General features: G+C 36.0%; 1 protein-coding gene across 2 annotated transcripts; it reads left to right on the top strand.

Annotated features, from left to right (window-relative positions):
• The first annotated feature begins 226 nt into the window (after positions 1–226).
• On the top strand, positions 227–6,102 carry LOC306882608 (epidermal retinol dehydrogenase 2-like). 2 transcript variants are annotated; one of them, XM_079437336.1, is made up of 7 exons: positions 227–638; positions 1,267–1,608; positions 1,961–2,092; positions 2,290–2,389; positions 2,480–2,624; positions 4,377–4,502; positions 5,033–6,102. In XM_079437336.1, exons 1-7 carry the CDS (start codon positions 585–587, stop codon positions 5,127–5,129), a joined length of 996 nt encoding a protein of 331 aa, XP_079293462.1. In that variant the 5' UTR covers positions 227–584; the 3' UTR covers positions 5,130–6,102. The 2 variants fall into 2 exon arrangements, with proteins under 2 accessions (XP_079293462.1, XP_079293463.1); XM_079437337.1 differs by having other exon boundaries at positions 227–1,140.
• Positions 6,103–11,906: the final 5,804 nt, after the last annotated feature.

The following is an 11,906-nucleotide window of genomic DNA, read 5'->3' as shown; positions in this document are numbered from 1 at the left end:
ATGTATTCTTCCCAAATCCCACTTTAATTGCATTGATAGTCACTTAAGGTCCGTTCACACCAAGCACGACAACTATAAAGATAACTATATTAGCGTCCACACCAGCGAACGATATCATCTGTTTATCGCACGCGCGTCTGCCGCTTTAAATTCTGGAGCTCTTTATAGCAGGATGGATTCTGATTGGATATCAACGTTTGTATCGTTCATCAGCTGGAAAAAAATCATTCAGAGAGTGATTCCAACGGTATCGTTTCACTGTGCCTTTATCGTTAGTCGTGGTGTGGACTCTGCTATTCTTTATTGAGAACGCTTTTTAGAACTATATCTTTATCGTTATCTTTGTAGTTATCGGGCCTTTAAGGGCTATGCAAGGAAATGGTTTCAAGACAAGATCTAACCTTTGTTCTGTGAATGTGAGAAGTCTCATGCTATTCACAAGTATCTTTTTTTCATACACTGTTTATTTGGAGTGCAACCTAATAACTAAATGGTTGTTCAAACCAAGGATGATAGCCTAACTGTAACGAAATAACTAGCCTATATTAACATCCACATAACAGACGAAAACATTCAGTTTATTTATGTGCTGCAGTTCTGTTTTTAGCCAATCATTCATCAGCTGGACAAAATTCACAGTAAGTGATCTCGATTATATTGTTAGGCTACTAGTGATATCGTCTGCTCTCTCTTTCTCTCTCTGGTAAACTATATGGTTATTGTTATGATTATGGCTATCAATGTTTTCTTGAGCAGACCTTAGAACAAGATTTAGAAAAGATTGGTAAATGTCGCATAGCTTAATTCCATCATCATAATAAAATGAGCTGTAATTCACTTCATGAATTTATTCAAGGCAAATGATAAAGGTTTAATTCAATAGTCAGCCAGTTTATTTTCTCATATGCGCGTTAAGGAAACTCGGGGCCGTCAAATGGTTAAACATATGCCGCGCCCATCACATCCTGTCCCGTTAGGCTTCTCTTGCTACACAAATACAGAACTTTGTCTTTCGGCAAACACGAAGTGTAATAATTGGACAGCCAGAGCGAAGGTCGATCATCCATCCACTCGGTTAGATTCTAAATGAATGGAACAAACCTGCTGTTTTATTAGTGAGCGCTAATCGAAAAGAGTGAGGTAAGACAAAGAGTAAATACGACTACATGATCATTTTCGCTAAATTATTAATTTGTGATGCCATCGTAAATTTACTATTGTTAAAAATGTCAATAAACTTGCTAAACGTATAACCATTGTCTCTAGGATCTATTCATCATCATCATCATGAACTTTCTCTTGGAGACTCTCCAGGTGCTTTTGATGTCACTGGTCTACAGCTTAGAAGCATTCGTTAGGTTTTTTATACCGCCTCGAAAGAAGAATGTGACCGAGGAGATCGTGTTGCTGACCGGGGCGGGCAGCGGCATAGGTCGCCTCATGGCCCTGGAGTTCGCGCGCCTGGGCGCTCGCCTTGTGCTGTGGGATATTAATGAGGACGGTAATAAAGAGACTTCTCGTATGATTAAAGAAACGCACGGAGCGCGAGCGTACACATATACCTGTGACTGCAGCGACCGCGAGGAAGTGTACAGAATCGCAAACCAGGTAGAATACCTGGAAAAGAATGTCATTGTGTGCAACAGGACCAACACAAGTGCCAAATTTGTAATGACCATAAACATTATGACTATAAACATCCACTCTTTTGCTTAAACGTTTATTTTCAATACACTGTGTAAAACGTTTATCATTATAACAGTGTCTATTAATCATTTTTAATGGTTTCAGATTGATTTTCTTAATTAGTATGTATAATCAAAATGAACTGCTGTAACTAGTTCAACTTTGGCACCTCTTTGATACTTTCAACTTTAGGACAGGAATTTTAGTCAGTTTACATTTTGACAGTCTAATAAGATCTTGCGTAATTCACGTTCAATCCCTTTGTTTTATTAAGGTAAAACGTGAGGTTGGTGATATCACAATTTTGATAAATAATGCAGGAATCGTTACTGGGAAGAAGTTCATGGAATCTCCTGATTCACTCATAGAGAAGTCTATGGAGGTCAATAGTCTGGCACATTTCTGGGTATGTATACTATCTATCTATCTATCTATCTATCTATCTATCTATCTATCTATCTATCTATCTATCTATCTATCTATCTATCTATCTATCTATCTATCTGTCTGTCTGTCTGTCTGTCTGTCTGTCTGTCTGTCTGTCTATTTGCCTCTAAATGATGCTAAAACAAAGCATGCATGATAGCCTATATCTCCTCTTAGATGTACAAGGCATTTCTGCCAGCAATGATTGCTGCTAATCATGGCCATTTGGTCAGTATTGCAAGCTCCGCTGGACTTATTGGAGTAAATGGACTGGCAGGTAGATGTTCTCAGTTAACAATGTAAATATCTCACTTAGAAATAAGTACACATTTCATGTGACAATTGTGCTTTTGAATGTTTTGTACAGATTATTGTGCAAGTAAGTTTGCTGCAGTTGGCTTTGCTGAGTCTATGGCACTAGAGCTGCTGGCCATGGGCTGTGATGGAGTGAAGACCACCATAGTCTGCCCATTTTTCATTAACACTGGCATGTTTGATGGTGCCAACACAAAGTAAGAAACATACTGTTTCTAAAAAATAAACATAACCTACTTTTCCTGCCTACTTAACCAAACAGTTTCTGTATTGCTCAGCACAATGTTTTTTTATTTGTATTTTTTTATGATAAACCTGTGGACATGGCTGCATAATTTATGAATGCTAGATCTGTGACGATGTAGCATGTACAATCTGTACCAGTACATTGGAGAAGCATGTACATTAACATTTATTAATTTCTGTCATGAAAACTCTCAGAGAGTTTAGCATGATAATATGCATGCCAATGTTAATGTGTTTGGTCTCGGCGGAATAGATCTACTACACTGCTGCAGCAGAGCAAGTACTACTGCCAGTACGTCCAAAGACATGCTGCTGTGAGCATGTAAAAAATACTGCTGCTGCACATATATGTGAAATAACCCCCATATGTAACATGCATAAAATTAACCTGTAGCAGATCTATACAGGTGGAGCTGGGGAAGGTGGAGGGTTTCTGAGCGTGCTGCAACTGCTACAGCAAGCACTAGCCAAGTATTTAAATGTTGAGCAGCAAGCTCATTGGCTTATATGAAAAGAAACTATAAGAGTACATGCTAGAACAATCAACAATGTAACATCAACAGGATAATGTCATGTTCTTATGGCAGTTTTTTAAACATTTCTTGAATATTATAAAGGAATCATAAGAGCATTCTACCAGTGAGGAACAATGTACATGAAATTTGTGAATACATGGGAAAGTGATAATGTGTCTTTCTGTGGTGGTATGAGTCACAGCTCACTTTATAACTGTAGGGTTTTGGAGGGGATGTAAATTTGTATGAGTGGAGGTAAGAGAGTGCAGAGCCAGTGGCTGTTCTGCACACAAACATCAAACATACAGTGCACTTAAACATGTATTACATTGTTATATAATATGATGAAAAACAGAAACAGTTTTATCCAGAGTTTCTGCATATCTATTTGCATTAAGCAATTTTAATTATCAACTGGATTATGATGAAATAAGAGTAACGGTGAGTTTGCTTGAGAAAGAGACACTCGTGTAGGACAGACATAATATGACAAGAGGTTGTGTAATTCACCAAGTGCTCTCTAAGATGTGTGTGTGAGTGTGTGTGTTTTTCTCTTATTCTCAACATGGAAGAGTGTTTGTTTGTTTGGAATTTATTGCTGGTTGAAGTGGGTCACAACCCAAAGATGGATTACAGGTATGTTTGCAGACAATAGGGAAAAAGCAATGCTAAATGCACTAGGAACTATTGTCTAACATTTCTCACAACCAAAATGTGGGCTGCAGGTGGGTTCAGTGCATGAAAACACTTAAATTCAATAGTCAGTTTTCTCATTCAACCTATATCATGTTAATAATTTTGCAAATTGTAGAGTCTGTGTAGTTCTCTGTAATATTAATATATTTCATTGTTTGATTCTAAGGAGGTTTTTGATTACATTTGTTTAATTCAAATTAAAACTAAATGTGTTCAGCAAAGAGTGCTAAAGTATTATTGGTAACTACAAGTATTTTCAAGTTAGATAAAATACTTTATAGATAGACAGAAGGAGCTAGAGAACATGTAGAATGTTTTTGAAAGATGGATATGCGAATATTTTGGAACTGAATGTAGGAAGTTAATTGCCACTTGTGAGTAATATTTGGGTTTGTTGGGATGCCTTATTATTCCTGTAGTTCCTCTTATCTGCTTTGTAAATGTCTTCAAAGACAAAGTGCTTATACTGGTGTGTATGTGTGTTTTTTACAGATGGCCCAGAATCATGCCTATTCTTGAGCCGGAGTATGCGTGTAGAAAAATTGTGGATGCTGTTAGAAGGGAACAGGTTTATGTTTATATGCCTCGAAGCATCTACATTGCCATCGTTTTGAAGAAGTAAGTCATGCTGGACCTCAGTGTTAAAGATCTAGTTTAATTTCATGTTTATCTATTATAATAACAGCATTTTAAGCCGTTATAAAATAGCTACTATGCTAAAGCTATACAACTTAAAGTGTGGTATCACCGTTAGCACAATTGGGTTTTAATAAAATTTAGCTATATATACAGTAAAAAGGTGCTTTTTTTCTTATTGTGCTCTGACAATAAACCTGGATAATCTCAGTGCAGGTACCACTGAGAAAGAGTATGCATTGTTCATTTACAACAATGTGAGAATACAAAGCAAACTTTAAACTCTTTGATCTGGGGTAGTCTTTCACCTGTCTCTTCACAAACAGTATGACAGACACATGCAAGATTACTAAAGTCTTTTTCTCAGTGAAGCCAAAATCTAACGCTGCTTTCTGGTTGATGTGCAAGAGATGTAATTGAGAAATGTATATGGTTTCATTTGTGTGTGTGTTTTTCTTTCAGTTTGCATGTTTAACATTTTCCATGTCTGTCTTGCTTTTACTCTGTCACAGTCTTTTGCCCACTAAAATGGGTGTGCTGCTTGGTGAATATCTAGGAGCGTTCAACTTCATGGCTAAGTTCAAAGGCCATGGAAAAAAGAGCAAATAATTTCCACCACCAGAGGAATTCAGAACCAACCAGTGGACCAGATGGACAAGAGAGATGTTTGAGGAAACAAAACAGTGTTCTGCCACAAAGTACCTAGAGAATGAATGGAATAGTTATACATAAAATAAGCATAAAAGCACTTCTTACATTCAGCACTGTTTTAACCATTACAATTAACCATTTTTTTTTTGTTGTTGTTTTTTATTATTATTTTTGAACAACAGCGATAAACTCATCTTGAGCCATTTGCACATAATTTACACCCAATAAAACATTTTGATGAAGAAAAAGACTCTTTGGCTTTAGAGGTTACATACTGTAGACAGTTATTTCTGTTGATTTTATATATATAATGTTGATTTTATATATATATAATGTTATGTATTTTTAACCAGAACCAAACTACTTTCTATTTTTTTTTTTTTTTTTAATGATTGACTGATTGTATTATGGAAGCAGTTGACTTGGTTTATTATTTTGGCTCCTTAATAAATGTATAATACTAATAATGGTGTCACAAATCATCAGTTATACGACTCTTATTTTGTGCATTGTTCATATTTTGTTTTGTTCTTATGTTCATTGCTTTCCATTGTCCCTATGTTCTCAGTTTTTGTGCTTACTTTCTGTGTCCTTGGTGACTAGTGTTCCTTTGTTGGTTTCCATAGTTAATCATTTGCTGTGTTTGAAATTGCCCCCTATACCCTCATTCACTATTCCCTACATTAGTCCACTAATATAGTCTACTTGAAGGAGTGAATGAAAACAAGTGCGCAAATTCTGACACTGAGTGCACTGGAAGGGCTGCCACTTTTGTATAGTTTGTGGTTGCAGTTTATAATCATAACTTATCAACCGGCAGCTCCAGTAAAAAAGATGTATCTCAAACTCTGTCATGGAAACTAGCATTGGTAAACTTTAATTAAACTATTTAATAATTTATTAAAGGGGAAGTTTGTACTTGTATGATATTATCCCTGGTTGATTCCTTTGTTGGCTGATGATTGTCTTACTGATTATCTGCTAAGCAGATCTGTTACACTTTTGCCTATTTTTTGATACATATGACTTAAATTATTTTCATTTATTTATTTATTTTTGATTTATTAAATTATTTATTTATTTTTGATTTATTAAATTATTTATTTATTTTTGATTTATTTTATTAAATAAACTGAGATGAACAGTTTATTCATTTCAGACTGTGCTTAGTATAAAACAAACAAACAAAAATAATAAATAAGGTATTCTTTTTCTTCTAACTTCTAAGATGTAGAAATAGCCGAAATCTCCACCATGTCCTTTATCTTATGTCTATTGTAACTTTGACAGACAGTGCCTCGGTTATAAATCTGGGGCTGTATGCATGTCAAAGAGGTTCATAATTTTAAGACTATATCTCAGCTCCTAAATTAGCTGATTTAAGATGATTTAAGGTATCCTAACCTAGTTGGGAGTAACAAGATGGCAGTAAGGTGTCGAACACCATGCACTTTCTATTAAAGAAAGAATGTGTTGGAAATATATGATGACACAGAGTTGCTAAAATGATACAGATTGTGAAGGTATTCTTTTTGTTACTGACCTTGTAAGAAATTCCGTAACTTCTCCAACTCTATGAAACAATGCTCTGACTGCAGAAAGTTATAATGACTCAATGACTTTTTTTCTGTCTTTATGGCAGTTCATTGACTTCCCAACTGACCTTTAAATCATACAGCAAAAGCAAGCCTCTTTTCTGAGGATTGTGGACTTCCCTAAAGTTGTTGGAGCCATCGATAGCACTCATGTAATGTAATACAAGATGGTGGCGTGGACAGATGCAACTACTATTCTAGGGCCCTATGAAATCTGTTTTCATTTTTCCCAAATTCTGTTTTTTTTTTTTTCATAAAAATTTTTTTAATGGATAAATTTAATTTTATTTTATTTATCAAAAAGCATGTCTAATTGAAACATACTTATAATCATGAAACAATTTAACATCAATTTATTAAGTTTAACAAAAATGACATGTTTAGGGCCCTATGAAATGTTTTATTTATCAAATGAAACATGAAATTTAGTTTTTAATTAATGAATATTAAACAAATAAAATGTTTTGGCAAATACACATTAAAACACTGAATAAATATTGTATGATTATTCCTTCAGAAATAAGGTTTTAATAATTTTAGTGGTAGCAGTAGTATTACGTACATACTGAACAATACCTGTATTTCTGCCACAATAGGTGCATCCCAAATTGCGTACTTATACACCATTCGATGACGTTTTGTAGTAAAATAATGCGAGTAGTGCGTTCATGCTGAAAATTGCAAAAAGAAAAAGTGCACTTTGAATAACTTAAAATTAATTGCGGAATGATGGACACTTCATGCACACAACTGTCGCAGCTTTAATTACGTTGCGAAGGGGGAGGGACTATCAGACTCTGATTATTAATGACAAAATAACCTTATAAAATTCATACAACTACATGGTTGAGTACATAGTGCATAAGTACATACGTGCATAGTGCATCATTTGGTACGTAGTTAATGTCTTAGAGTTAAACCAAACTTATTTTGACAAGTTGCCATGAATTTACATTTCTGTGTGTATATGATATGAATATAATGCTAGTTTTACTCAAATTCAACAGTAAAATGCTCATAAAGTGACTCTCAGAGCAGTTCTGGAGATGTAATGACCTTTTGATTAATTCAGCCAAACTTTGACAAATTCTGTGAAATCCTGCGTTGAACTGTAAATTCTGTTTTTATAACTGGATTCTGTGATTCCGTCCATGTTTTCCGCATCGCATAAATCATAGGGGCCTACTACTCTGGGTCCTAAAGATGGTGCTTTTATGTCATTTATTCTCAAACTATCAGAAAACTACACTGCAACATGTCTATACATGTATACCGTACCTCGTATGTACTGCATGTATATCGTACCTCGCCGATGACTACTGAGGAGCAACAAGGACTTTGTTTATTGCAGAAGCCACACCCTGAGACCTCAGCCTTGGTCACTAATGCTACCTGCTCAAGGAGACACCACAAGAGGTGTGAGGGGGACATAAATGTTGAGTCATACAAGCTAGGCTAAAGGCAAATCCCACAAGATATACGGTTTGCCGAGGCCGTTTGTGTTGCTATATCAACATGGTGAAACAATGCTATCATAGGCTCCAAACACTGTTCGTCACTGATAGAGTTCATGTTTGTAAAGTGTTGACACTCCTATCTGCTGAGGGAGTTCTCAGCCATTGTTATTGTCATTGTGTATATACCCCATGTGCTAACGCTTCACATACTGTACAGCTCTATCAGCAAGCAACAAACCAAAAACCGTGATGGCATTTTCATTGTAACTGGTGACATCAACCAAGTAAAGACAGTTTTGCAGAAGTTCTACCAACATGCTAACTTTGCAAAAAGGCGAACACATTGGACCTGGTGTACACAACCAAAAAATAAAGGCCAAATACTGCATACAAAGCTCTCCCCCGCCCCCACCTCAAATACTCGGATTACATCTTTGTCATGCTAATTCCAGCATACAGACCACTTCTCAAACTCGGCAAACTGGTTCAAAAGCATATAACAGTATGGCCAGATGATGCTCCCTCAGCACTACAGGACTGCTTCCAGGACACAAACTGTAACGTTTAAAGACAAAACCTACAACCATCACACAAACCTGCAAGAGTACACTGAATCAGTGACTGCTTACATCAAAAAGTTGATAATGTGACAGTCACCAAGACCATCACCATATGCCAACCAGAGGCCATGGCTGACAGCAGATGCCCATGGGCTGCTTAAGACCTGGGATGATGCATTCACATCAGGATATAAAGCTGCCCTCAAAACAGCAAGAACCAATCTGAGACACATGGAGCCTGTGGCAGGCAATTCAGACCATCACCGACTATGATGATGACACATCCTTCCCATATGCACTCAACCAGTCCTATTCACGGTTTTAAGTTCATTGACAAGCTAAACTTGCTGGGCCTCATCATGTCCCTCTGTAATTAGATCCTAGAAGACCCCAGCCAAAAGGGATTCAAGATTCAACGCTCCCCTGAGCATGCTAGACATATTATTATGGCTAGAGGCATTTCACACAGTATCTGAAAAGCTTGCAACCTTCCGCTGGGTGATGATGATGATCATTATTACTTTTGATGAGAATGATGAAGATACTTCCGACCACAGATTACTGAGTGTTTCTGGAAAAGCATCGATATGGGACTGCTTTGCTAGCTTTTTGCTTGCTTAGCTTTTTGAACTTGTTGACAATACGTAACAATACATCAAATTTGTTACCATATTTTATTTACTCAAAACGTACAATCATTGCGTGTTTAATCTCATCAGTTTTAGTATGTAATATCAATATTCATATTGAATTTCCAGAAACTTTATTTGCAATTTGAGACTTTTAAGAGATGTTTGCCTACTAAACAAAAACTGGCTCTGCACCTGTTTACCTAAGTTCACTACTTCAGACTTATGTGCCTTCCAGAAGCTTGTGCTCTGCAATGAACAGCACATTATTGTGCCATCGCAAAAAAGCACGAAATCAACTTTCACAGACTTTTACCTTAACTGTTCCCTGCTGATGGAATGACCATGGAAGCAATCAAAATCAACAAAAGAGCAATGATATGCAAGTGCTATGACAAGTCTCAGTTAGCCTAACGCAGTACACACAGCAGGGTTCTTTTTTAAATTATATAATAAATAAAAAGAAAACAGATCAAATAGAAAAAAGAGCAAGCTAGTGTTAGAGGCATGTTTTGCTTTTTGTTAATTGCATAATAAATAAAAAATAAATCAAATAGTTAGAATACAAAAAGAATAGAGAAGCTAGTGTTATTTTTTTAAGAAAACAAGCAATTAGTAAATTAATCGTGTCTTTAAGTCTTTAAGAAGTTTTCTTTTTATTTATTATAAAAACTTATACTAATACTCTTTATTCTATTTCAATTGTACCTACTTGTTTTCTTTTATTAAAAAAAATACTTGACTCTCTAACACTATTATGTTTCTATTCTATATACTTTTTATTATTTTTATTTATATAAACCTTGATACATATATTATATGAACCTTGATACATGCTTTAGACTAACCGGGACTTGTCGTAGCATTTACATATTGTTTCTCTTTTGCTGGCATGATTATTTATATTGTCCTCATTTGTATGTTACTTTGGATAAAAGCATCTGCTAAATGATTAAATGTACATGTAATATAATCCATCCATCCTGATGATCCGACGATAGCTGCTCGCATCTCAGCATGTCTAACAGACATTTCTTGCTGGATGAAGGGCCATCACCTTCAACTCAGCTAAGACAGAACTGCTTGTAGTTTCAGCAAACCCATCACTTCATCACAATTTCACCTTCCAGTTAGGCTCATCAACCATAACTCCTTCAAAAACAGCCAGAAACCTTGGAGTTGTGATTGATGATAAGCTGAATTTCTCAGACCACATTGCTAAAACTGCCTGGTCCTGCAGATTTGCATTATACAATATTAAGAAGATCAGGCCCTTTCTCTCAGAACATGCAACACAACTCCTTGGTCAGGCTCTTGTTCTGTCCAGACTTGACTATTGCACTACTCTCTTGGCAGGTCTTCCAGCCAATTCCATCAAACCTCTACAAATAATCCAAAATGCCACTGCAAGATTAATCTTTAACGAGCCGAAAAGAGCGCACGTCTCACCTCTGTTCATCAACTTGCACTGGCTACCAATAGCTGCTCGCATTAAATTCAAGGCATTAATGTTTGCCTACAGAACCACCACTGGCTCTGCACTGGCACCCCTTTACCCTTTACCTACTTCAGACTTATGTGCCCTCTAGAAGCTTGCGTTCTGCAAGTGAACGACGCATTATTGTGCCATCCCAAAGACGCACAAAATCACTTTCACTGACTTTTTCATTAACTGTTCCCACCTGGTGGAATGACATGCCCAACTCAATCCGAGCAGCTGAATCTTTACCCATCTTCAAGAAACAGCTAAAACACATTATTTGACCCTCTAACTCTAGCAATTTCTATTCTAATTTTATTTTATCCGTCTTCTTTTTATTTAAAAAACAAACAAACAAACAAACAAACACACATTTGACCCTCTATCAATTGCATATTTATTCTCTAACTGCTATCTTTTCTTGTAAAACTAACACTTTTTTCTATTCTATCTACTTGTTTCTTATTAAAAAAAAAAAAAAAAAAAAAAACCCACTAGGTTTCTTTTTCTATATTCTACCTACTCATTTTCTTTAAACAAAAACAAAAACCTTTCTACGTGTACTGCGTTAGGCTAACCAAGACTTGCAATAGCACTTGCATGTTGTTGCTCTTTTGTTGGTTTTGATTGCTTCTAATGTCCTTTAGATGCTTAGTCTGCTAAATGACTGAATGTAAATATATACTGTATACATGTAGAATACACCTGTTATCCACATCAATATTTTGATATGATCAAATTATTCAGTAACCACGGTGATTAACAAATGGTGGGAAAACAGAGAAACAAAAGTGGCCAATTAGATAACCAAGGTAGACAAAACATAAACTGAACACAATGAAAAATAAATTAAAACAGAACATAATTGTTACAGCGCTCTGTGCAACCCCTGTATCTTGTGAGGCAAAAGGCACATTTGGAAGACACAGGGCGACATCTAGTGATGATACAGGATATGCATTAGATGGACCGCCTCCATCATCATCCACCACATTCATATGCGAACAACATTAA

Source organism: Barbus barbus (assembly GCF_936440315.1).
Source record: "Barbus barbus genome assembly, chromosome: 2".
NCBI lineage: Eukaryota > Metazoa > Chordata > Actinopteri > Cypriniformes > Cyprinidae > Barbus > Barbus barbus.
This window is presented reverse-complemented; position numbering and strand designations above follow the sequence as displayed.

Bases quoted from the DNA above. Each gene is read 5' to 3' on its own strand.
- LOC306882608 (XM_079437336.1), top strand. From the start codon at position 585: ATGTGCTGCAGTTCTGTTTTTAGCCAATCATTCATCAGCTGGACAAAA. The intron at 1,609-1,960 runs GTAGAATACCTG...TGTTTTATTAAG, and splicing joins TGTACAGAATCGCAAACCAG to GTAAAACGTGAGGTTGGTGA. The intron at 2,093-2,289 runs GTATGTATACTA...ATCTCCTCTTAG, and splicing joins ATAGTCTGGCACATTTCTGG to ATGTACAAGGCATTTCTGCC.